The sequence below is a fragment of the Serinus canaria genome, chromosome 3 (assembly GCF_022539315.1).
Source record: "Serinus canaria isolate serCan28SL12 chromosome 3, serCan2020, whole genome shotgun sequence".
In the NCBI taxonomy this organism is placed as follows: domain Eukaryota; kingdom Metazoa; phylum Chordata; class Aves; order Passeriformes; family Fringillidae; genus Serinus; species Serinus canaria.
In genome coordinates this window covers 47,685,739-47,713,093 of record NC_066316.1, presented here as the reverse complement: position 1 = coordinate 47,713,093, position 27,355 = coordinate 47,685,739, and the positions used below count along the sequence as shown (strand labels likewise).

Here is a 27,355-nt window from a genome sequence, read left to right as displayed (position 1 = left end):
GTAATTAGAAGGAATTTGATCTTGTTTCAAGAAACTAGCGGAAGAAAACATATTGGCTGTCTGTCTGGATTTGTTATACATGTGAATGTTTCTTTCACAAGGATCAAATTGCTTTGAAAAATGTTTCCTTGAGGCCACGCATGCATGCAGAGTTCCACATGTCAGTGTGGTTGATGGAGCTGCAGTTGCATCAGCTGCCTTCTTCTGCCTTTAGCGCTGAGGCAGAACCAAAATGCCAAGTCCTGCCTGTCACTCAGAAATTTCAAATTTCAGAGAAACAGTTTTTAAATTGCCTCAGTTGCCCTCTTAGCTATACCTTTCACACCGACTTTCACAGTGGTGTGAGGCATATAATGGCCAACTGCCACGTTCTAGTCTTTAAGTTCTGCCTAAATGACAGGCTTCTCCATCAGCGATAGGAGTAATTTTTCTGCCTTGTGTGGAAGGGCTACATCTCTGACATGGCCATTTTTTTTCTGCAGTTTGAGTTTATGACTCCCTACATGTCTTTTGAGGCAAATGATTTGAAAATTAAGAGAATTTTTCAGTATGGGCAGAATTTACATAAAACACTCAAAAAATCTGAAACTTTTTACCACTGACGAAATACCCTGCCCTATATATTTGTGAACCCCTCTTGGTGTGTCTGACATGCCAATGGTCTGTTAATTTTTGTGTCATCCCAAGACAGTTGAGTATCTTGCTCTGACACATGCTTACTCCATCTTGACACCCCTGATGTTCACCACAACTCAGATACTGAACACAGGTGCTTCTCTGCTGCCTGAAGAGGCAGCAATTCAAGTCAGTGGATTTGGGGAAGCAACATTTGGTGTGCTGTTGGGGGATATAAATGGAAATTAAATACCTGGTTCAGTTCCTACCACATTTGCCTAATGTTCTTTTGGTGGGACATTTTGGGATGCATTGAAGAGCATCTTCTTTGGTATGCATCTTCCTCTGATTATGCCTTCTGGTCTTTGAGGCCTTTTTTGTACCAGTAGATGTTCTAAGCTTATTGAAGTTATCAGATGTAGAAAAAGACCCTTTTGCAGCAGTCAGGCAGTATCAAAGCTACTGCTTACTTCCATCAGAATGTCATTTTGACACTGGCTTTTGACTTTCAAAGCCCATGGTGTACTTTGACAAGAGTCCATGGATTTGGACTCTACACTAACATCAGAATTAAACCTCTCAGCTTCTGAACTTTATGAGGTGCTATCTCATACATGAAAGGTTGAAGATAAAGGTGTGCAGAATACAGCTTTGATAGCTTAATCTTTTGCTTTTATTTTGCCTATACAGTAATGATCTGAGCAGCTGTGTGCTTACAGTTACTGCAGACCTATAATGATAGCCTGAGGCACTAGAAATATTTTAGTGACTTAACAATAAAACCTGTTATCAGTGTTTGTCATACTTCAAAGTATTTGTCACTGTGCTTTGTTAAAGCAGTGAAAAGTTCTGAAGTATGTATAGTTCTTCATAATGCAGTAGACTAGTAAAAGGTAAGGATTAATTTAGAAAGATTTCTGCTGTCATAATAATACAGTCGCGTTAACAACCTGCCATTTTTCCTTAGTATTTCCTCTTAAACAAATTCTTTGAATAGTTTATTAATTTAATAAGTTGTGTTCTTTAATATTTCTGTAATTAAATTTCTGTAGGTAGTATTATCACTTGCTGAATTAATTGTTTTGATATATGTTGTGAAACAGCAGCAATTAAGATTTTTTTTAATATCTTTGACAGATTATCAGAAAAGTTACATGGTCTGCAGTTAAGAAAGGGAATCCTTTCAGCAGGTTAACAAAAAACTTATTGAAGAATTTCCTGTCATTTCTAAGACTCTCCCATAAGTAATATCCTAAATTAATTTTAATGAGTGTAAGAACAGAAAATATTTTATCATTGTTTTTCCCTGTGGATGTGCCACTTGCTTTTCTGTATAAAATTTTGTTTTCTGGAACTATTGGTTCAACTTTTACGAATTTATTTTGCAAGAAAGAAAAATCTTGGGTTTGTTTTTTTTTTTTTTTTTTTTTTTTTTTTTTTTTTTTTTTTTTGTTTTTTTTTTTTTTTTTTTTTTTTTGAGGGGTGGGGAAGGAGCAAGTTTGCAAATATGTGTGTGGTGAGGATGAAGATATTTAGCTTACAGTAAATTACAGCTACAGGAGAATTTAAAACTACCCTGATTGCTTTGGGGTTGTGTAACAGTGCCTCATTTTAGTGGTGATGTTAGTTTATACTAAAACCTTGCTGTAGATTTCACGTTGAAAATATAAATGTCCTTAAAGCATTTTTTTTCTATAAAGGGTTTTTTTCTCTTTGTGAAGATATGGGAAAGTGAAATATTTGAAATGACATGCTGTGCCTTGTACTGGTTTGTGCTAAAACTTGGGTCTGTTTCACAAAATGTACTACGCTTACTGAGGGAGCTGAAATTGCCTTGGAGACAACATGAGAAATCTGTTGTGCCATGAAAGAGCTGCCTGCAAAAGCCTGCTTTCTGTGACTGCTGGCTCCAGCCATCCCAGGCTGTCGCTTTAGATCTACAGAACTGGACGATTTTAAATCATGGATGCTTCTATTTTAGTATTTTTGGGCAGAATGGCTTGCTACAGGAGAAAAGTATGGCAGTCTGCTTTTGACTGCTGCATTGTTTTCGGGCAGTTGGGGTTTGTGTGCAAGAAAGACGAGTACAAATTTTTTTCATCTGTGGTCTTTTTGATGTGTTCTCAACAATTGATTACATTTTCCACTTTAATGTATATATCCATTCACAAATGGTAGAGAGAGAGGGGGAAGAATGCTCGAGTTGTAGAAATGGCTAGAGGATTATATGGCCAATTCTGCTTTTCTTGATCTTAAAATACATTATGGATGAAGTATATTCTAATCTGGTGGCAAAAAGATAGAATAAAAAAAAAAATCTTCATTTTTCAAAACAAAAAATGCTGTCTGTGGCCAAATGTCAAGTAAGCAAGTACTGCATCACTACCAAGAAGACTCTAACCTTTTGTTTCCATCCTCCAAAAGGAGTTTGAATCCCTTCATTCATCAGTCCAATTCTCAGCAGAACTAACAAGGCTGCTCAAGCCATTCAGGTGGTCCTAGCTTCACTGATTTTTAGTTTTTAAGAGGGCTGTAACACTTCTGAAGTTTTTTAAAGTATACATGGTTTAAGGTGAAGCCTTAATTAGTGAAGAGGGAAGCTCAGTGCATGAACTTTGATGTTGGAAATATTATTCTGTAAATTTTTAAAATAAATGCAGTTATCTGAAATGAGTTGTTAAGCTAAAATATAGTGGAGTTTCTGAAAGTTGGAAGACATACAGTTTTTCTATTAAGAAAATAAAATAGTATTTTTTTTTAATTGCAAATGGAGTAATATTTATTGGATTCAGGGAGAAATGTTGGTTCTTATAGCACGATCAGCATGCCATTCCTTTTGGATTTAACTAGTTTTTCTGTGAAATAAAAAATCTAGGAATATTTCTTCGTTTATAGAAAAATCACACAAGTCTGATTGTAGAAGAATAAGGTTAAGAAGTCTGTTATGTGCCTATTCTTTCAATTTTGAAGTCTTTTCAATGTCCTACCTTTGAGAGTTTGTAAATATATTGTGAAGCTATTTGTTCTCTTCATTTGCTATTAGCATTGAAGCAGTTCATTGTTTGCTAACTCTTGACAAAATTAATCTCAGTCGCACAAAGGAGACAGTAAATTGAATATCCCTGCATATTCAAGAAGTGTACCAAGAATATTGAGGAGCTTCTCTAAATGTTACTCTTGGGCCATAACAGTCAAAACTGAAGGCCAAACTTTTGTTTTTGCCCACTTTGAATGATGAGAATTAGATTGGTTTTCATAATGAAAGGATTGGAAAGTTGTAGTTAACAAGATTACCTTGCTAATCAAGACAAGCCTACAACCCTGCTACTGATTATTTTTTCTGGCTGCTAGGCCATGGTTTTGTATTCAACTGATGTGGTTGCAAGCTGCTTCTGGCATGTGGAGTGCTGGCACAAAAAACCACTGTGGTGTTGCAGGGTGCTGAAGGTTTATCTTATCGTTCTGTCTGCCTAGGACGAATGTGTACCAATGTATGTAATTTAGCTTCCATCAAAATCCTTTTTTTAAAATGATGTTGGGGAACCTACCACAACCTGTGGTAGTTGCAGATTCTTGTGCTTTGTTAAATGTGTTACAAACTCTGCAAGTTGAGTTGGAAGGGCATTTTAAATCATGTATGTAGTATTTTTTTTGTCAAACATCAGGGAAAAAGTTAATGCAGCCTTTTATTTTGGCATAAACGTTCAAAGACAAGAAATTTAGTTGGAAAGCAAATAGATTAGTATTTGCTTGAGCAAAGTCCATTTCCTAATAAGGGAGAAATAATTGGAAAAACCCCAAGATCCAGGGGTATCTGGATCTGAATCCAGGTAGTATCACTACAGAAGTCTTAACTTTTGAAACCTGCAGTGCACATTAACATCTCTTTGGCCACAGCAATTTCTCTCTTTGCTGCTGTTAGATTTTCCTTTCAGCTCAAGTTAGTGTGTGTATGCAGCATCTAATGCAAAGGATCTAAAGCTGTTCTTTGCATAAATACTTAACAGGCTTGTGAAGTGATGCATGGATTTGGCAATAAGCAACCCAGCTGGGAGAAAACAAGCACATAAAAAACTGTGAAGCTAAGGATTAGAGCTGACAGAACAAATTCTTGTTGAATAATTGTTTTACCTTATCACTAAAGCATTTCTGAATGCCCAAGTTTGAAAGCTAGGTAATTTGGCAATTTCTTTCAATGTCAGACCCTGTCAGATTAAAATGTTTTAGAGTTTCCAGAAAGTTTCTAGACTCCAATTTCGAGTTAGCATTCTGTCAGTTTGTACAGAGGTAATTTCCTTATCTTGAAGAAATATTCAACAGTAATCAGGACCCAAGGGTGCAGAAATAATCAGGTTTTCAAATGCTAGTATTTGGGCTGGAGCTTCAGTCAAAGAGGAGTCCTCTGCTGTTACATACAGTTGTTAGCTGTTGAGTCTTGTGCAGGTACACCTTTCTAGCAGAAGAAAAAACTACAAGGCAGAAATTTAAAACATGATTGAAGTAAAGCTACAGCCTGAAATTTAAACTACTTTTAAAGTGACTTTTATAATTGTTCGGGATTATTCAAAGGTTTGCTCTTTAGGCATTTCGCCTTATGTGAACTTACTTTTCTTGAGTTGTATCTTTTGTCTGTCTCCTTACTTGAAATCAGCCTTATCTGTGTGTGAAAACTTCTAAAATCCTTTGTTCTTTTAAACTTGAAATAGATAGATTCCAAAGGGAGATTTAGAGACTCTAGGAGTATTGTATTTTAAGTTTGGCGTGACAGCAATCAAATACCTTCAAAAATTTTTAAAAGTGGCTGTAATTTCTGGGGCTTTTTGAATGCTTTATGAGTTTTAGAATACCTTGCTTTCTATTTTTTTGTTCAGCCTAAGGTTCTACTTTGTCTGTTCATCTCTTACTTTGGTCATGTACTGGATTTTCTACTTTACCTCAAACTTGTCTTATATGTTCCTGTTTGCCTGTTGCCTTTTGGTAGCATAGACCTTGCAATGTAGGATATCAAAAAGACATTTCTTTAATTCCTTTTTGGTGGCTTTGTCTTTCAGGATAACATTTTGTCACCTGCCTTTCCAAAGCAAATGGCTGTATGTGGGCACTGAAAGAGGAAATATTCACATTGTCAATGTGGAATCATTTACTCTCTCAGGCTATGTCATCATGTGGAACAAAGCCATTGAACTGTGAGTTTAACCAATTTTTGTCTCTGGAGGGGAGGGAACAGTAATATCCCAGCTGTTGAAAACATCAGTTGCAGGAATATCATTGTTATCTAGAGAGGCCTCCATATTCATCTTACTGGACTACACACCCTATCAAAATACATATTCATGTAGGTATTTTTATTTTCAAGAATGTGAAGTGCTAATGTTAATATATGTTTCTGCCATTTAGCAGTATTTTATCTTAGCTCCTGGGATAGACCTGGAAATAGACAGTATAGAAATAGATGTAAAAATCACTATGTGTTGGGATAAAACAGAAGAAAAAATAATATACAATAAAATATAGTGTGGCTGGTACTTGGACAGACATGTAGTTTCTAGAGTTGGGGATTAAAGACCAAAGTGTAAAGATAATGCATTTTTTAAGAGGGCTGATATATCCTGAATTGGAAGTGACTTTCTGAAATGCAAATTTAAAGTCTATTCCAAGAACAAAATACATTTTATCGCTATCATCACTGCATCTCCTTTTTCAGTGTTAAAATTGTGTTTACAAATATAGTGGTTTGTGGGGGAAAGATGTAGTTGTGTGCTGCTCTTTCTTGTGCTGGTGTTTTGTTCCCAGTACATCTTCTTTCCAAAATACATGAAGTCCATCACTTGCCAAAGGGTGTTGAAGCAAACAAAGCTGTTTATTAGTCCGTCTTCTTCAACAGCAGGAAGTTCACACAAAGCGTTAATTCTCTTATTGTAACAATGTCCATCTTGGGCAGTTAATGAAGAGTTGCAAAACCTGTATTCCTGTGTAAAAGTAATCATTTTATGCTACAGTGTCTGTAACCACAGATGCTAAGATAAAATGTTTAAAGTTCATGGTTTGTGGGTTTTTTGTTGTTCGGCAATAAATTAGTCTTTCCTTAAAACAGAAACTAAGTGTCTACAAACAGACAAAGTATCTATGGGCTTGAAGGTAAAAGTAACTCCATTTTTAAATGTCAAAACTTTTTTACATGGAGTCTGTATCTGCAGAATCTGTATTACTTCAAATAATTTTGAGATACCATTTACAGCAGGGGACAATTCTTTTTAATGGAAATATTTCTTTGTTAGGTCATCCAAATCTCACCCAGGACCTGTTGTCCACATTAGTGACAATCCAATGGATGAAGGAAAGGTAGGATATTTTAAAGACTCTTCAATATGTTATTTTCACAGCAAAACTTTTTTGAAGTATAGATACCACTGCTATTTAAGGAAGTATGAAGTATATGAAGACAGCAAAGGTTTTAGGCCTTCGTTGTAACATAAAGTTACTTCGTTGAAAGTAACATAAAACCAAGTACAGACATGAGTGTAGGACACATTACTGGAATGAATCATCTTGTAATTTGAAAACTGAGATGAAAATGATTAGCTGCAGAACTTTTGGAAATAAAAGCAAAGATTTTCCTTGTGGAAATAAAAATTAGGATGTTACCAAAAAACCAATCAATCATAACCAGAATGCTAAAAGTGTGATGGAAATTAATTCCACTTCATCATGCTCTTGTGTGTTATTTCACAACTTTAAAATGCTTATTTATATAGCATATTTTTATAAAATACCATGTACTTTGTCTTTAGATTAACCAATCTGAGACAAGGTTTTGTGGAATTTGACATCTAACTCATGCTCCCATATTTGGCCATTTATTATAATCCCTAGATACTGTTTGCTGATCAAACTGGCCTAGAGAAAAGCAAGATATTTCAGAAATGTAAAGAAAAATATGTATATATGAGAAAGATCTATGTATTAGACTTGTATTGTCATTCTTATGAGATAGTATTAACATAATCATCTGTTCATCTTAAAAAGAAGCTTTACAGTGCTTGTTCTTGAAGCCCTTGCAAGACAGGAGTCCTTGTCCTGTGACATACCATTTTGCTTACTAGTGTTCTACATATGCTGGAGAAATATTTTTTGTCTACTTTGTGTTTTTCACATCAGTAATATTTTATTAGTATGATATTCACTGCAGTAAGTGCATAACTAATGGATTTCTTTATAGAGTTAGGTTTGACTAACATTCCAGGCTTATGGACCCTAGCATATGAATGCATTGAAGCTGTTGTAATTTCAGGAAATACAAGTAATCAATTTATTTTGATGCATTCCACCCCACATCTAATTATTGTCAATTAAAGTTTAAAAATTACTGGTTTTATTCATCAGGCTGTAAATCAGTGTTTTGAGATCTTGACCTTATGCTTTTCTTATTTCTCCTAAGAAAAACATTACTAAAAAAGCCCCGTGCAGTTGCAAAAATCCCACATGTGCATAATTTTCAAATGTGTTTATGCTTTTAGCTTTCTAATCACAGTGGATTTTCTAATGTTTTAAGTTAAAAAAGAAAAATTATAATATATGGCATATGATCATTTAAAAATAATCTTGCCTACATATTCTTAATGTTAATGGGAAAAACTGAATATTCACTTCTACTAGATCAAACGTGTCTAATATTTATGATATTTTAGTGCTGTATAGCACCGAGAGAGATGAAATCTATTATTTGTAAGCTTGTAGGACATCTGTTATTTTTGTACTGTAGACAGCTGTGCACCTTAAAAATCTTAACATGCTGAAAAGGCTGTCCAGGCAAGACCTTTAGGTGTGGCACTAGATTGTTACTATTACCTTATGTTGGACATGGTTTATTTCCTTTTTTTCCATTAAGAGAAGTAGCAGTTAAGTTAGGAGACTGAAACACTAAAATAGTCAAGGATGTGTTAGACAAACTGTTATGGGCAATTTGAGTCTTCACTCCCTGAAGTAAAGATTTAAACTTGCTTCTTGCAAAAAGATTATTTGGGAAATTATCTATTTTAGTTTATCTAGCTTTTTTCCTATGAACAAATAATGTTTTTGAGGTTACCTCAGCCAGTTATCTCAATTGTGATTAACTTCCGGAGAAACTTCATAATACATAGTTTCTTTATAGACAATGAATTCTTACTGAGAACTTCAGGGGGAATGTTTTATTCTTCCAGCAAACTTAAGAAGAATGAATTCCAATGAGGAAAACACACAATAAAGTTCTCCTTTTCAACACCCCTTATTTTCACTCAGGGTGGAATACACACAGCAAGGGTTAGTATAGATCTTTCTGCAACTCAGTGATTTCCAAGGAAACTTCAGAAGAATGCTTTAACTTTTTTCTAATTTTGCATGGATGTCCATTATGTCTTCTGGAACTTGAGGCCAATAAGTACCAAGTAAACCTTTAATGTTGAGGCCTTTGCTCTTTAATTTTTGTTTTTATAACTACTTGCTGTTACTATATATACTATTACACTTCATATCTTTTTGGACAAGAACCTCAGGCATTGTTAGTTATATAATTTTGATTTTCCTTACAAAGAATTAATGTATCTTCTTATTGCAGCTTCTGATTGGCTTTGAATCTGGCACGGTGGTATTATGGGACCTGAAGTCAAAGAAGGCAGATTACAGATATACACATGATGAGGTAATATTTTTCATCTGCATTACTTACTCTGAGGATATAATTCACTACTCAAATGGTGACTTTTATTATTTAATCTCCTGCTTCTGTCACCAGTGGATCAATAAGTAGGTCTCCTTGAAATTGCAAGTACTGGAAATTTTCTGTAAAAGAGCAGTGGTGCTTGGATAATAAACTTCAGACCAAATAACTTCACTGAGTTTAAGTCTGTAAAGTAATGAATGGTGGCATGGATTGGATTTCTTCACTGAGCTTTTAGATCTTAAACAGGATGGTTTAGCAATTTCTGTAATTTGGAATCTCTCACATATTCTGGGAACTGAGAGAGAAAAGGAGAGGAGAAGAAGCCACTAAATAAATAGTATCACTACAACATTTCGCTAACCACCTTTTCTCTGTCGAATAAGATCATGATCAGTTCTCTTTCAAATAAGACTGGGGGAGGTTTAAAAAAATGTTGGCATTAGGTGCCATTCTTTTCTTTAAAATTTGATTCTTGAGAGAACAGACTTTTTTAACAATTGAGATTAAGAAAAATGAGTCAGCATAATATACAAGTTGATGTATGTCATTTAAAATAATATAAAATGTGTCTTGATTGCATTTTGTTGACTGTAAAATGGATTTGTCGTTGTTCAGTACCAGCTTTAGAGTTTTTGTGGGGGGATGGGGATGGGGTTGTTAGGTTTTTTTTGGTGGCAGTTAAGTACTTTACTTGTACTGGTACGTATTCTACCAATGAAGAATTTGATTGGAGGAGGAGGCTCTGAATTAGTCTAAGCCTTATATCATCAGAAATGTCCATATAAGCCCCAGAGTGTGTTAGGCAAAAAACAATTTCACTTCTTCCATTTTCATTGCATGAACCTAATTAATTTCCTTTATCTTTTTTTTTTTTCATAAATTTACTCTTGTATTTACCATATTTTTCTTCCTAGACCTCTTACTTGCTGTGTTCTTCTGTAACTTTTTAACCATTCTAATCTGTCTTTGTTTTGTAAAACAGAAACACAGCAGCATAGTATACATGAAGATGTGGGCACACTGAATTTATCGCGTGAAATAATTGTCTTTGGCCTTGCTTTCTTTTTCTCTTGATCTTGATATTGGATCAGCCTTTTGATGCTGCAGGCATAAAGCAGATGCTTCCTTGAAACAATCAGCTATAAAACCAGAGACTCATTCTTCTGGTGTTACTTGTCAGGTCTAAGTCCTGACATTTAGGCATTGTTTTCCATTGACATAGTTAGACAGTAAAAATTGAAGTCTTTCTGCAGTTTTTGAGTGAAATCCTGATTTCTACTTTGAGTGTAGTTTGGTAGTGTCAGCAGACTTTGCCATCTTAATGTTGTTGTTCTAATTTTCCAAATTGTTTTTGAATAAACTGAGCTGATGAGATCCCTGAGGGTCTCTACCATTTAGCTTCATCCATGAACTAATCAATTAGTGCCAGCCTGTCTTTATTCCAGATTGCTTTACTTCCTTAACCAGTTATTTATTTGTCCAAAGCTATCTGATCTGTTTAGTTTTAGCTTCCTTTGAAATATGTTGTTCAAGGACTTTGAAAATTTTTTAGACAGCTTAAGTGGTGTTTCCATGAACCTCATGCCTCTTACCGTTCTTGGAGGTTTGTTTGACTATAATTACCTCTCACAAAAAGCATGCTGACTTCTTCTGTCTGGTGTATTATACTCATCCATTTGTCAATTAACTGTTCTTTATTAAAATTTTGATGCAGTTTCTAGAAACTTGCCTAAGGTAGTCATCATGCTGCTTATTCTGCTTTTTGTTGTTTTTGGGTTTTGGGGTTTTTTTTTGTGGTCCATTTATTTAAAAATTAACTTAATATCTGTCTCACTGCTTTTTGGAACCAATTCTGTTCTGAGAGGCTGCAGAGATCAGTGAACAGGTCAGGTGTTACATTTTTGAATTTCTTTAGGATTTAGAAATGAATGCATCTAGATTTTCAGTCTGAGTTTTTTTGATTGCAGAAGAAGTAATGAGATATCTCAGGTCAGACCCAGTAAAGAAATGTGTTTATCATAACTTGGGAATGATTAGGAAGGGAAGAGAAAAAAGTGCCAGTCTGGTAATGTAGTGGTTTCCTTGCTCAAGAGAGTGCACTCAGAAGACTCAGAGTGGAGCAGTGCCCTGTCTCAAGAGATCTCCTCTGTCTGTGGTTACTGTGACACAGAGCAAAGTTCTTTGCCATTTTGTTTCCTGCTAACAAACTGTGCAAATTTGGACATTTCTGTGCAGAGAGTCTTTCTGGCTAGTTTCTTCTTGTTTTCCTGGTTTCATGGTGTTGTTGGAGAACTTCTTGTAACACAGAACTTCTTGGAACACAGCCCTTGCATTGACTGTAAGGGCTGTGTTCCATCATGAATATTTGCGCCAGCCTACCCTCAAGGGACAGGGAGCATCTAATGTCACAACATGCTTCACCTCTTCTCTCACTGAGGGTAATGCATGTGACATTCTGCCCCGTAGCAGGAGCAGGATTTTAAGCCTCAGGATTTATGCACTTGGTTCTCCGCTTGTTCTTGATGAGGGCTCTTCTGAGTGACAAGTTGACAACCAGTAAGAAGAGAGCTACTTAGTCCAGTCTTGTCACACTTGCCATCTTAGTGGGTGGCTGAGCTTCCTCAGGCATCATGAGCAGGGTGGCCAGGACATTGATACCATAAAGAACATTTGCTAGAAGCTTTGCCATTGAATTGGTTTCCTCCTCACTCATGACTTTGTAGATGATGTTATTCTCAAAGCATGTAACTTGAAGATCTGTGCAGTCTTTCGCCATCATTTGATGCAGTCTTTCGCCATCATTCTTAACTCAAAACTTCAGATGTGTGCAGGGATCCAAATGTCATCCTTTCTTCCTTAGCAGAAGAAGATCATAATGAGGGTCAAAATTTCTGTGTGTCCAGAGGTCTGTGGAGAGATACCTGTTATTTCCCGAGGGAAGATATTGAATCCAATTATATGGGTTTGTAGCTTCCTGCTTGGTTTAATTTCAAATGGCCTGACCTTTAGGAAGCTTTCTTGAAGCAAATTCCCATGTTGTGGTAGGGCAGTCTCATTTGTTGCCTGAAAGCCAAGTTAATGGAACACTGTGCACACTTTCTTCCTGTCTGAACACTCTGAACACGTGTGCCTTCCCAGCACTCTGGGCCAATAGCTGCAGCACAAGGACACTAGGACACTCACCCCAAGGACAGGAGCAGGTGGGTAACATTAACCATGGCTGGGGGACGCAGCTATAGGTCATGATTAGGGTTAGTGCTGATTGCTGGCATATTCTTCCCTCCAGAACATTCTGCTTACAGGAAAATTCAGAGAATTTAGCTATAATTTGTGCTTGATCTTTCTATATTATTAATTAAATCCCGAACTTAAAATAGTGCATATGTTTATTATAACAGTAATATTTTGAATATTAAGAATTAGTTAAAGTAAGCACAAATGTAAAATTCATTTTCGGAGAATTTGGAGGAAATTATTTGTACATAGTGGAACTGCAGCTGTGAATGAACTTTTGTTTAGAAAATTTCTTTGAAACTCTTTACTCAAAACATCCCTTTTTGCCTTGGGCAGGCTCAATGAAACAGTAAGACTAAATTCCTTTTGCACCACTCTTAAGCCTTTTATATGCAGACATTGGGGATTTAAGTAAGCTGTGAATTTGTAACATGAAATACAGTTTATATTGCAGTTATTTCCCAACCTGTATGTTCATGAAAGAAATGAAACAAATTTCTCAAGTGTTGCTTTTTCCTAAAAGAAAAATAACAAAGACAAATCCCTCAACTGTAACTTCTGAAAACTAAAGCTTGTTTTATAATCAAGTCCGTTCTTCAAGTAATATTTTGTTTGTTCTGACGTCAAGTAAGCTTTGACAGCATTAACTATAATGCATTATAGATTACTATTTTTAGGCTCAGTGTTCTGGTACATGGTTGAGTGTAAGAGATTATTTTGGAGCATTAAAAACATGTCAAAGGAGCTTGTGGAATTAAGAGGACAGGAGAAAGAGAAACAACCCCAGTATGTGACTTGCCAGAAACCAAAGTGTGTCAATGTATTTCATGTCATCAAAACAATCTTCATGTTGTATTGTCATTTAAGTCTCATTAGCTACATTTGTTTGTTTTCTTCCTTTCACAGCAATTTTTTCCCTTCCTTAGGCTGTTAACAAGAGAGTTAGCATAGGTATTCCCAAAATTTAAAATACTTTCTTTATATACTTTGTAGAAAAGGAATCAGTATCATCATCTGTTTAAGCAAAAATGCTGCCCATATCCATGGAAATTAAAAGACTGTCATAATAAGGCTCTGAAATCTGGATAAGATATGGTAAATAACCAGTCTGGTTTGCAGAATAACTAATCACGGACTTTGCCAGTCACGCACAGGGTATTTCAAGCTCAATTAATGTCACAAGAGAGTAAAGGATCATTGAGAAATCCAAGGAATTATGAAAGGACTTATCAATGTCTCTAGTGTGTTCCATATTTGCAGTAGTCTAAATTTGGTGTCAGAAAAGTGGATTAAAAAATTTCTCTTGAAAACAGGGTAAACTGCCTAAATTAATAATCATTGAAATCCTCCATGCACTGTTCTGGTTTTGGCTGGAATAGATTTAATTTTCTTTCTAGTACCTACCAAAGAGCTGTGTGTTTAGATTCACTATGAATAACTTTGATAACACACTGATGTTTTAGTTGTGCTGAGTACTTCTTTTTATTGAAATTATTGTACTGTTCTTACCTCAACCCATGAGCCATACCCTTTTTTTTATTCTACCCTGCATCCCACTGGTGAGTGAGCAGCATTGTGGTGCCTGGTTGCTGCCTGGGGTTAAACCATGACAGATGAGAAGAGTGGTCTCAAAATGTTCCAAAATCATATGTGTGTGGCTAAAATATGTACGAATTTAAAAGAATGGGATTATTTGTATCAGTATTTAATGAATTGAAACAGCTAAATCCCCCTGGTGGAAAAATACCATAAAAGCTTCAGTCTTTATTGATGAACTTGTCTCTTAAATTGCAAGGTTGCATTTAAATTATTCATTTTTGTACTTCTTAAAAGTACCAAAAACTAATAGTTATTTCCAGGGATATTTACAAGCTATTGCAGAGGAAAATAAATTTCACAAAATGTTTTTAAGTATGCAATAATCTCTTGAAAAGCAAGTGATCTACTTAAGATATTTCTGTAGGAGTCTTGCATATAAATGTTTTTAATTTTCTTCCTCAGACTTTTTTTGGTTTATTTGTGATTTCAAAGTCTCCCTCAGCTAACTGCTGCAGTTGCTGCAAAAATTTTTCAATCTTAAAATCAGGTATACTCACCTTCTTTGCAGGCAGCATATCAGTAATTTTTCCACATGGGATCATCTTTCTGGAACAGATGGTGAATTGATTTTTTGTTCGAGTACAGCCTGTCTCTACATAAAACTCAGGGATAGTTTCTACAGTTTCTAATAAAGTTTAGGCGTATGTAGGACAGCAAAGTCAATTGTGTTGTTAGTCAAAAAAAGTAGGATTCAATTCCCCACTTCCCCAGAAACTAAGTAACTGTCTCAGAAGTTTGAGACAAACTTCCCTAGAGTCCAGAACAGGTAACTTAAATTTGAATTAAAGTGAAGAAGATAGTAGGAATACTTCTAATAGGAAAACTTCCGTGGTAATTAATTAAATATAAAGTTTTAGCTAGACAAAGTTGGTTACTTTTTTCTTAGAGTTCTTTCTGTTTGGGTTCCTGTAACGATTCCCTGTATTTGTTTCGTGTTCCTTAGTGGAAGCACTCAGAATGGAAGTAAGGTCAAGACTCAGTTTACCTGTGCAGACAACTCCAATTATGGATACAAATGCTTTAAATATAACAACAGTCCTTTGTGATACTTGGGTATGATCTTGTTATAAGGGGCTTTTTTCTGGTCCCATATGACCAGAAAAGATTTGAGACACAGTTAAATCTGCACCAGCTGATATAAGCATACTGCTGCATTATGGGACCAAAAAGAAAACAGGAAGTTTTAATCATGATGAGAATTAAGATTAAAGCAGAGTGTTTTATTCTGCATCAGTAAGTTTTGCGTAAAGTATTAGAATAAAAATGTACTTCTCCTAGTGGCTCTTTAGTGTCTTAGAATATTTGTTTTGCAGACTCAGTGTATTCTGCTTCATTTTTCTATTTTATGCATTTCTCCAGATTCCAGCACTAATATTAATTCTGAAAAATGTTAAAACTTCTTTGCTCCTATGTATAGAGATGATTTTTCAGATATCAGTTTTGTTTTGGTGATTGAGACTCTTGCTAGTCAACAGCTAGTGCTATCAGCTAACTAGTACTACTTAAGGTTATTGCACTCTTTTCATTATAACTTTATTGTCACTAGGCCAGCTTGTTGTGTACCTTGAGATAGTGCTGGAGCTACGTATGAAGTTGTTTTTTATTTTTCAGGCTTACAAGAATTTGTGAATTGTGTGATAGCAAAGGATATTGCTTTATGCAAAAGTTTATCATACCCAGCCTACAGAGTTATTAATTTGATTATTTTTAGAAACATAAAGCATATATTTCAAATATTTAGCTGCATTACTAAATATAACAAGTGACTCTAAAACTAAAAAGACTAAAACTAGACAGTAAATGGCCATAAACCCAAAAGGCTCATTGTTCTCTTTCAGAGGTGTGTTTTATTTCCATGTTCCTTGCAGAAAGTAAGGGCAGTCATCCTTCTCCTTTGTGCTCAGATCTTTTTATCTTCTTAAGCATTATTGCTGTTTCAAGAGTAACAAGTTGTTGCATTTCCCTTCTCTTGACATCTTATTCAAGAAAGGAAAGAAGTGGTCATTTCCCAGATTTATTCTTGCTTCCTTTTGTGAAACTTGCTTTCTTACTGTAGACATAGTTCTTAACACCTGTTTCTACATAAATGTGAATCAAACTGTTTCATTTACACTATGGGCTGCCTACTGTGGTCAAGGTTAGACTTCATGTGGGAGATTATGTAAAATGTACTGATTATATTGTATTGCTAAGCCTGCTGCAGACATTATTTTGTCAGTGATGAGCTTTTTAAAATGCAAACTTCTCTTTACTGAGTCTGCACTCTAAAAATTGTTGATTCCTTGCTTTATTCGCTATAAAGTTGGTAAATAAAATTTCAATATTTATGCAAGATTTCTTTTATAATACCACTTTTGCTATATAAAAATCTATTTGACAGGCAGAATGAGCAAGAGTATTTCGCTTTGATAGTATGAGACATCCTGTGAGGCATGTAGGTTTGTTTCTGAGCTACATGTGTAGATGTGATACTGGTACACAAAATCTGTCTTAAAAAAATCTATAGTAATTCCACAATACATAGGGAACAATATTAAATTTCACAAAGAAATGCTAAACTTAATCTGTAGTTTACATGTATCCAGATGTTATATTAATTTATATTGGGGAAATTTGTACTGGAGACTCTACACTCCTGTAGTATAGCCATTTTTCTCGGTCATTTAAGCTCTGGATTCTCCCATTCAGTTTGCTGGAAACTGTCTTGTCTTTCTGTATAACTTCATGAAATATGAAGACCTGATTTGTGTATGATCAGTTTGAGCAAAGCTCGCTTGGATCTGTCCTCAGATGTGCTCTTCACCCAGTAATTGCTGCTTAAGCTGTCATTGCTGGTTACAGTTCACTTCTGCTCACACACCCAGGGTTCCTCACAGAGGAAATCCCAAGGTCCCTGCAGAGCTGGAGTGAGTGTAAGCCCTTCTTACAGACAGAACCACTACTGAAGGTGTCCACTGAGGATATTGTAAAGTCCATCCGTTTTCACTTATTCAGCACCTGCTTTTCTAGTTTACCTAGAGTAATGTCTTCGTGATAAAACCTAGCTTTTCAGTAATACCAAAGTTCTGTATTTCTAGCAGTTAACAGTTCCTTTTGCACCTTCTGGGTCATAGAAATACTTTAAGGTTTCATTATTTACTGATATTTTCATGCTATAACCAACAGAGTTGCTGGAAGCAGAAATGAAATGGCACCAATCCTTTCTTGCTAGTTAATATTTTTGCCTTATTTGTATTCTTTGCATCATTGTTTACTTTTCTCTTGCCTGAAGGCAGCAACTAGATTTTATTTATTTAGCTGTTTTATGTAGCTTTTATGTGGCTTGGTGTAATCATTCCAGATTTTAGGAATCTAGAGATGATTTTGTATTTATGGGAAGATTTACTTGTAGATTCCTGTGCTTTCCTGCACCTCGAAGCTACCATTGCAATATTAGAGCATCCAGGCTAATACTTTGCTTTCATCACCATCATTTCAAAAAAGTCTTGTTACTTCAATACTTCTTTCATGGAAGTTTTTACCCAATGCTTGCCTCTTGTACACGTCCACATAAACATTTCAAAAAGATATTTTATACTTGAACTTTATAGTCTCATCCCATGTTTTTTGTCTGGGCAATATTTTTTTCCCAATACTGAAAAATTGTGATTTTCAAAGCTTAAATAAATGCTCGCAGTAATTCTCTTCATGCTACACTTCATGGAAGAATACTTCAATACTACACTGATGGGGGTGGGTTCTTGCTCTCTCTAAACAGGTCACTACAGTGAAGACAGTATTTCTGATGGGTAAAGTGTGTCTGAAAGTACTACTTATGTAAGGAAAACTTGACATGGGTAAATTAGGACATAATAGGATAGGTATTATTTAATTAGTAATTTTTCTAATTGGTGTTTTCTGTTTAATGGCCTTGAGGAAGGTCTAAGAATAAAATGATAATAGATACACAACCTATGTTGTTCTGCTTTTTTCTTGCATAGGCTATCCACTCTGTGGCTTGGCATCATGAAGGAAAACAATTCATTTGTAGTCACTCAGATGGTACCTTGACCATATGGAATGTAAAATCTCCTACCAAACCATTCCAGACAATCACTCCACATGGTAAGATGAAAATGGATACCCACTGCACTTGGCAGCTCTTAAAACACGGAGAACTTGTTTTTAATAGAAGTGTGTTTTGCAAAAAAACAAGTATTAAAAGTGCACTTGCAATGCAGTAAAAATCTTTCTCAGTCATGCCAATTTCTCATAGATTTCACTTGAAAAAAATATTTATGAAATAAGAATCCAAATGAGTGCAGCTTTCTCTAAATCTCTAAACTTTAAGCTTGTCTTTCACACAATGGCACTGATCTCGGAGTTAACTAATACATATTTTGCAGGACTTGCTTTTTGCTTATATTACAATCCCATAGATTGTTTAAAATACTTAAAAGCAAGCACCTGTTTTATGTATAAATAAGTAGATTACCACATAAATTTTCAGAAGGGTTTGTAACAGAACAAGGATAGCATCTGGCGAGATGTTCCCACTTCTGAGAGGTCTTTCACTAATGTTAATCTAGGAAATTAATATGTTGTTCTTCTGTGAAATATTCTGCTGCTCTTCAAGTAAGTTGTACACAGATGCCAGGGTTACATGGTGTGCGTGTCTCTATTTCATGTCTTAGCAATTTATTTACTTAAGATTTTTATGTGTGGATGTATCAGTGAGGATAATTTCAGAGTTGAGAGAGAGCAGGCTTTTCATGTTCAATTGAAGTCTTAGCCCTTAAGCATAATACTCAGAATAAACCTCACTTTACTTGTAAGGTGACCAATTTAATTGCAAAAGGGTAGACACAACATAAATTTTAAATCTCCTAGTGCTACTTAAAACAGCACTTTAGGGGAGGATTGTATGTTTGAAAACAAATTTTCTACAGCAGTCAGGTTTAGAGTTGCTCTTTTTCCTAAACCTTCAAAGTTGGTGTGTTGGGAGCTTTAAGAAATTTTTAATTCCATTATTCCAAGGCATACTCTATAACTGTCAAAGTTGTTGAATAAATGTTGTGTGAATTTTATACTTCTCAAGCTGCACAGTGAATTTCATTACTTGCCATAATGTTACGGAACTGCAAGATTAATGCAGGAAAATAATTTACTTTAGGAAAGCAGCTGAAGGATGGAAAGAAGCCAGAGCCCTGCAAACCTATCCTTAAGGTGGAATACAAAACAACTAGAGCTGGGTAAGACCTGTTGTGTATGCAAAATGAGCATATGTAACAGTGCAGCACTCTGGGAATGGACTTTGTTTCCCAGTTGTTGGGGTGCACATTCTGATGGTACAGCTTTGTTTTAGCTTTAATAAATCAGATATTGATGAATAAAATACAAAAATTTGTGTGAATGAATTACTGTATACAAACCAACTATGCTGCTAATTCATTATCTGCACTCTTCTTTCATGCTACTAAAACTTGCATGCATTTTTGCTCAATTTTTTGAGTTCTGAATGAAAAAAAAGGCTGATAAAGCAAAGAAGACACCAAAACACAGATATGATAAATTGAACTTTGACAAATATTATCCCAAACTGAATATTCTTAATTTTGAATACATGTTCCTCCCCCCTAAAATGTTATTAACAGAAGTTTTTCTTGGAGAGTGCAGTAATTTATGCAGTGAAATGTGCCTAATTATGCACATTGAGAATGTAACAAAGCAGTAATTGCAACAAGGGGCGCAGATGCAATTACAGGATCTATAGAGTAGCATGTTTTGTTACCCAGACTGCAGCTAAGGTGGATGGATTTCCTGAACTGTGTGGAATTTCTTTTATTTGTGGTTATAAAGTGTTGAGTAAAAAGTGAAATGTAAGATAAAATATTCATCAAAATCTGTTCTGCTATTTGCAAAAGCTGATTTTTTTTTTTTGTTTTTGTTTGTTTTCTTTTATATTTGGGGAGTTTTTGTACCATTTTTATTTACTTTTCAGGCATTCAAATCTGTAGAAGATGGTTAATTAAATGATAAAATACAGTATTGTGTTTATATACTCATAATATCACTGGCTTTAGGTGTTATTATTTTCTCTAAAAATGAGGTAAATAGAAACTTAAAACTGTGGCTGGCTCCCAGTTTTATAAAAATCTCTCATCATCTGGAAAGCCATATTTTACTTGCAAAAGTCTATATCTATCTGAGTAATCCTTTCTCTGAAATATCAAAAACCCCCTGAAATATCAAAAGCTGATTTAAAGAGAGAATAAAAAAAAATCTCAGCTTCAGCAAGTTACAATTTCTGCAATCAAAAGCCTTCTTTTGTTATGAATAGTCTCTCTGAAAGAGACAATTATTTTGGAGCTTGTTCTTGTAGTATTACAATGTAAAAACTACTTGACTTTTCACATGGTTTAAGGAGTTTATTCTAGTATAATTTCTAATAATTCTTGGTGGTTTAGTGAAGCTACTTTTTCCTGGTTTGGTTTTTTTTTCTGTTGCACCTCTCACTTTCTGGTGTTTATCCAAACTGAATAAAAATGTTTTGATACATTTCAATTTACTCTTCTTTCTAATGTTTTCTATCTTCAGTGTACTATTAAATGTATAATTATTGATAACCCTTCCTGAACTTTAATAAGAGAGGAGAAAAAAAAAACTTGCAACAACCTGCACATCAGTCTGCACTGTGGTAGAGAAGCAGTGCACTGGAAATCTCCTTTCATTTTCTGCTATGTGTACTTCAGTTTGTACTCAATTTTCAGTTTCACTTGTAATCTTACAAGAATTTTAAGGCAAGACAGAACTACCTTTCAATACCTAAATTTTCAATAGATTTTCTATTTATCGTTTGGAATTATTTATTATGAGCAAGATTTTAACTTTTATCTAAAGTGGTGTCATTTCTTATTCATGGTTTAGTTTCTGTAGCACAGAGGAGAATCGTTTCTGGACAGGACAAAAGTTTTAAGGCTGCTGAAACAATGTAAGAAACATATCAAATAACATTTTTCTATGGCAGTACACTAAAGCTGTTTTTAAAAAAAATTATAAAAAAACAGAAGAAAACAAAACAAAGCAAAAAAGCTTACATTCAAGAGGTACTATATAATGCTTATTTAAGTTATATTTCAAATCTTTATTAGGAAAAAATATTCCCTATTTCCATGCTCTATTTTGAAAACCTTTCTATTAGCCTTTTTTTGTTTCTCCCTTATCTATCTAGAGTGCTCAAAGATCTATGTCTGTTTCAGTATCTCCTCCAGCCGAAAACATTTCATTGATATGATCTGAACTGTTTTTTGGTTTATTTTTACTGCTTTTAATTCTAGTAAGCTGGTTTTGGAAAAGTGGTTCAGAACCATGCAAAAGGAAGGACCATAACCTATGGCAACTTATATTAAGGGCTACAGACACTATTCTTTTTACTGTTGGAGCTCTTTTCAATTCCTTCTCACTTTTTTCCCCCTGCATTTTGTTTTCCATATTGTAAAACTGGGGTCAGGACAAAAGAAGGATATGAGGCTTGTCCTGGGTTTTATGGACTGCCTTTTTATTTGCTAACTTTGTGGGGTTTTCTGCTGCTTTTTGTTTGGTCAGTTAGGCTTTTAAGTTTTTGCAAATAGTGCAAAAAGTGAAGTAGAGCCAAAGTAACTTAACCTACAACAAGAGTATGTCTATAGCTTTATTTCTGGGAGAAAGGTTACTATTGATGAATAAGGGGTGAAAAAGGTACATTCTTTGTATATTCCTTGTGCAATCTCAGAGCATAATGTCACTGCACTGCAGCCAATCTTCATCTAAAATACTTCATCCTTTTCAGAAGTACTGAATTTCAAAGGTAGCTTACCTTTTGTGCTTTCTGAGCTGGTTCCCATATTGCTTTTATGTGTACTTTTTCTGTCTGAAGTGAATCTAGAGAGGCACTGTCAAGCTTCCCTGTGCCACTGCCTCCCCCTCCAGATTCAGTCCCTCCTGATGCCACTTTCAACATGTTCAGGCTCAGTGCCCTACAGTATTTACTCTGGTTGATATTGGTAATATGGTGAAATTGCCTGTGTCGAATAGAAATTAGAGCTCCAAAGTCTCTATGTAAAACATAATGCAGAAGGGTTTTGTCTTGGTAGCTGATGCAGCTGTCATTGACTGACTGAGTGATCTTAGCGAGATGGTTGTGTGTAACTGGGATCCCGAGGTTACATTAGTGATGATGCCTCCTACCAAGTAAAAGTTGTTGATCTGTTCATTTAATTTGAATAGTGCTATCTTTTTGTGCCAGCTTATTGGTTTAAAACCACACTTCCCAAAATAAATTCATAGTTTTGTCTTCACTAGTACTTCAGGATTTCAAGTATTAAGGTAAACTAACTTTTGAAGTATTTTCCATCTTCATGCTAGGATTAACTTCTCCACAGATTTACTCAGGGTTTGAAAAGTAAGCCAGATGGTACCAATGATCTGATTTCTCTATGTACCATTCTCTCACACATCTGGATTGTCAGAAGCTGGCTCACATTTGATAGTCTACTTCTAAAATTGAACAGAAACATCCTCCTGGGTTGTGAGCCACTCAACTCTCAATTGTATTATGTTTTCATACATTGCAAGACCTAATGCCATGTTTTCTGAATTTTTTTGTCAATGACCTGTTGCCCCCTTTTATAGTCAATTTCTTATAGTATTCTCCAAGTGATTATACAAATTTCACTGATGAGGAAATTCATGTTAGATCATTACTTGTATACCTGCTGAAACTGAACTATTTCAAAGAATCTCTGTATGAGCAGCTGCTATAAATTGCTATTAAAAATGCTATAAAGCAATTCTCTAAGATCTGAATCCTGGCTTTTTTAAAATGTTTTCCATTGTTTCAGGTAGGGAAAATGTAATTCCCAAAGCTGAATCAGTCTCATCTATTATATAAAGTACAAATCTTCTAAATTTTTATTTTAAACTGTGTATTTCTAATTGATGTGTACTAACATTATCATATGTATCACAGCTGAAGGGCAACCCTTTAATTAGAAAATGCACCGTTTGTGTCGTGGTAAATCCATGGTTTCGTGAAAATATGAAAAATTCATACACAAACTTTTAGCGGTCTTTCTGGCAGACTTAAGTCAGGTTTAATCTTTGATTCATTGGTGAAAAATCTGTGTGACAGATCAGAGTGCTCTATTCTTACCTCTTCCATTTCTTGCATCTAAACTGGCAAGCCTGCCTAAAGCAGTTTGATTACCTTGAGAAATAAAACATGGAGAAGCTGGCATACAATTTTCACTGTGATGTATGAAAATTAAAAATTGAAATTTGTTACTTTATTAAAGTTAGTTGATACCAATGAATCTGCAAATATGATAATTACTACAAATTGTCCTGGCAGCATTATTGTTTAAAAAACCTGATGATTTCTATGGACAAAAAAAATACTGCAGTAAATCATTCCAGCACAATGAGTCCTCATCAGTATTTTTCTCTTCACTGACATCCTGAAAAATATTAGACTAAGTTCAACTAACTTTCGTGACATTTTTTCATGGACCTGACCAGAAAAGATTGTATGAAGTTTCAAAATGAAGAGCTGAGATTAAACGAAGACTCAGAGAAAACTTAATCCTCTTCTAGACTTACACTCTGAGCTACTGTTGGAGGCAGGATATTGAATTTGATGGACCCATGGTCTGATTTATGGCCGCTCCTTTGAGGTCTCTTCCTAGGCCAGCAGTGCTCCTTGATCCTATCAAATCTTGGGTCATAGGTCTTTCTGGAAGATCAAGCAGATTGTGAAATACTTGCAGAAGCTGGAGGCTTATCTCAGTCTGCTTTGCCTTCAGTGCTACACACACGAAGTACATCTCAGCCAAGTCTTAAACTCATGAACTGCAGCATGGGCGTAATCCTAACCCTTAATATACAGTTTTCAAGAATTCTGACATATCTAGTCTCACTTTGTGGTTCAAATGCCAACTATAGAAAGCCATTTAGACAGTATGGAAAAGATGGTATTATTGGAAAGGATTTTAAAAAAAAAGGTTTCCTCTCTTTTTACAATATATCAGGATAGGTTGTTTTTTTTTCTGTAGAAATTTTCTCCTTATACTGATATACTAGCTATTTCCAAGGAAGATGCAAATGAAGGGTAGAACTTCTGTTGAAAGTGAGCATAAAAGTAGATCAGAGGCAACTTATAGATATGCAAAGTGCCTATTTTTCCTTCAGAAATATAATGGGAAATTTCAGGCAATAGTCAGTAATGAGTAACATTTATTTTTTGAGCTGCATACTTATAGTCAGTCTACTCTCTAAAAAGGATTATATCCTATTTCAAACATAAGTGGTATTAAAATGATTGATTCTTGACAATCAGGAAATAAAAAAATACCTGATGAAATGAACATATTTACTTCATCTTGTTTTTCAATACATGAAATAGTAAACTGTAAATTATGTGCATATTAGAAATATATGGATGTATTTAAAAGTATGTTTCTGCAAAGGCTTTTCAAAAAAGTTTCAAGGGAAGTTTCTAAACTCTTCTCAAGACTAAAAGAAATATCTCTGCTTTGCTCTTCTTGGCTATTTGAATTTGAAGTAGGAATAATGTATGACAAAGTAGTTTCTTGAATTTTCTGCATGGTGATAGAGGGAAAAATGGATAAAACATTTACTCTTAATGTGGGATGTTACTTAAAAGATGTTATGACTTTAAAGCTTATCCAGCAGTTGGTTGCATCTCCAACACAGTCATCTCCAGTATAGCAAGTAAATGGGAGTGTTTCTTCCTGATTTTGCTGGGGTGTTTTATGTTATGGAAAAATGGGACTGTTGGCAAATCTGAATCTGCAGTTCAGTAGAAAAAAAACAACTTTAAATTAGTACAATTAAAAAAAAGTCTCATCTTGCCAAGAAGTTATAAAAATTGGTCAAGTCAACAAAATATTTGGAGGAGATGTCTGACTTAAACAAGAGTTAGAGTAAGATATGAAATACATACCCAAGCTGTATATTTCATGAGAGATGATTTACATTATTTTTACTCCACCTCTGCTTAATGATATTTCATTGAATTTTATCATAAGGTTGCAAAACCTGCCCCTTTTAGCATGTTATCCTTACTTGATCCTAAATGCTTCTGCTTTATTCCAGGGAGCCTTTCATCATTCTCTCAGGAGGCTTGTCATATGACACTGTAGGAAGAAGACCCTGTTTAACAGTCATGCATGGGAAAAGTACTGCTGTGCTAGAAATGGATTATTCTATTGTTGATTTTCTAACACTGTGTGAAACACCATATCCTAATGGTAGGCTCTGTAAAGATTTTTCTCTGTACCTTGACTTCTTATCGCTGGAGTTTTATCCCATCAGAATATTCTTTATGATTGTCTTTCTGTTTTATCTCTGGGGATCAGACTGCAGCAGCAACATCTGTTATTCCTATTGTCTGAAGTGTGGTTTGCTTGCCAAAACATGAATAGAATAGTTCATTATAAAGCCAATTTTGTGTCTAGAAAAAAGCAGTTACTCATAGCATTTTCTTTTTAATCCCAAAAGCTTGTGCTGACCAAAAGCATTACAACTTTAAGCTGTAGTCACTGGAGCAGATGTGTGCATCTCTGGATATTTGGGCACAAAAGGCCTTTCCAGTCAGTGCTAAACCACAAGGAGCATTTTTGTATTATTTTAAACTTTTAGTGGCTTTATTCGTTCCAATGTTTAGATGGATTTCATAACTAACCTGTAATCTCTCTTCTGCAGCAGGGGATTTCTTATCGTAGTTTAGGTAGATATTTCAGGTGAATTGTATTATATTGCTGATGGTTCCAATGGTTTTAGCTGTCAGCTTCCATCAGAGTATATTAAACTGCTTAGCTTGGAATTTGAGATCTGGCTGAGAGGGCAATTTAAACTTCGAAAACTTTTTTTCAAGTTTCTTATTTTACTGTCCAGTCAGCTGTCTTTTGAGCCATTTTGTAAGCAAGTAAAACTTAAACCCCACTGAATATGAGGAAAAGCAGTTTAGGGGTGGGAGGATGTTACTCAGAAATTGGCTCTTTCACTCATATAACCTGCTTATAGAATTTACTCTGCGTGCTCCTTTTTCTGTTATTTGAGCTGTTGAGAATATTGAATAAAAGAACATGATGTTTCCAAACTTAACTTGGATGATTCAGGAGTCTGCGTGTATAAAATATCTTCAAAAACTAGAGTAATTTTAGTGGCTTTGTAATCTCAGCTGCCAGAGAGCAAACACTGATTCCTTGCCTGGGCTCCATTTACCAATAGGTAATGTTTTGTTGTTGTTTTCAGACTTTCAGGAACCATATGCTGTAGTTGTTCTCCTAGAAAAAGACTTAGTACTGATTGATCTTGCACAAAATGGGTAAGAATCTTCTTAATCTTTTAAGTCTTTTTAATCATTGGCTCCAGTGATCAGCCTACTGTTCTATTTTATAGCTTTTTAGTCTAACCTAATACCTCAGAAGTTTGAAGTTTTGGGGAGCTTGCAGTTTTGAGGAAGGCAGGAGGGAGAAGAACTGGTCAGATAACCCAAGTAATTTTGGCTGTTGTCATCACTTAAATATTTGCTGATCTTATTGCCAAATAAATTATTACCTGCATTGCTTAAAGTAACTCTATACTGATTCAATAATATCATATATATAAAATTTGAATCTGCTCTCTGGTTCGCATCTGTGGTAAGAAATTGCTTAAAAGGAGTATTCTATTGCAGTATTCACAAATAATACCTGCCTAAAACATTGAGTCTCTTGTTGCTTTGTCCATGAAGTAGTCCAAACACTATTATTAGTGATGATTAAAAATTCTAGACACTACAAAATGTTTTTCTGAAGGGTATTGAAATTTGTGTAGACAATAACAACTAACTGTTAAGGGATCAGGAGCAGAGGAGCGAGGTAAGACCTTGGTACTGTTCCTGATTAAAAATCTCCAGTGGTCAATGGAGAAAGATCCTTGTGAAGAGCATCCTTCTAAGGCAAAACAAAAACCTGTAAATATTTGTCCTCAAAGTCAATGGTGACAGCTTAGATAATGAAGATTCTATGGAATTTGAAAGAAGATGAAGTTTTGTCCTCATATCTCTGCAGCAATCGAGCAATTTCATTTAGGTTTTCCAAATGTTACATGGCTGTATGCTGTATCCAAAACTTGTTTCTGATGTACCAATAGCATGAAGTATCAACATTCATATTTAGTTTGAAG

At 35.0% G+C, this 27,355-nt stretch overlaps 1 protein-coding gene across 12 annotated transcripts in view; it reads left to right on the top strand.

The window, feature by feature from the left end:
* The window catches only part of STXBP5 (syntaxin binding protein 5), a 102,052-nt gene that overhangs the window by 34,680 nt on the left and 40,017 nt on the right, over window positions 1-27,355 (top strand). For all 12 annotated transcript variants that reach the window (XM_030235358.2, XM_030235355.2, XM_050973010.1 and 9 more), the window contains exons 5-11: window positions 5,667-5,801; window positions 6,894-6,957; window positions 9,212-9,295; window positions 18,130-18,253; window positions 19,302-19,380; window positions 25,280-25,434; window positions 26,441-26,513. In XM_030235358.2, the coding sequence (XP_030091218.1) occupies window positions 5,667-5,801; window positions 6,894-6,957; window positions 9,212-9,295; window positions 18,130-18,253; window positions 19,302-19,380; window positions 25,280-25,434; window positions 26,441-26,513 (714 nt within the window). The remainder of the gene's footprint in view (window positions 1-5,666; window positions 5,802-6,893; window positions 6,958-9,211; window positions 9,296-18,129; window positions 18,254-19,301; window positions 19,381-25,279; window positions 25,435-26,440; window positions 26,514-27,355) is intronic.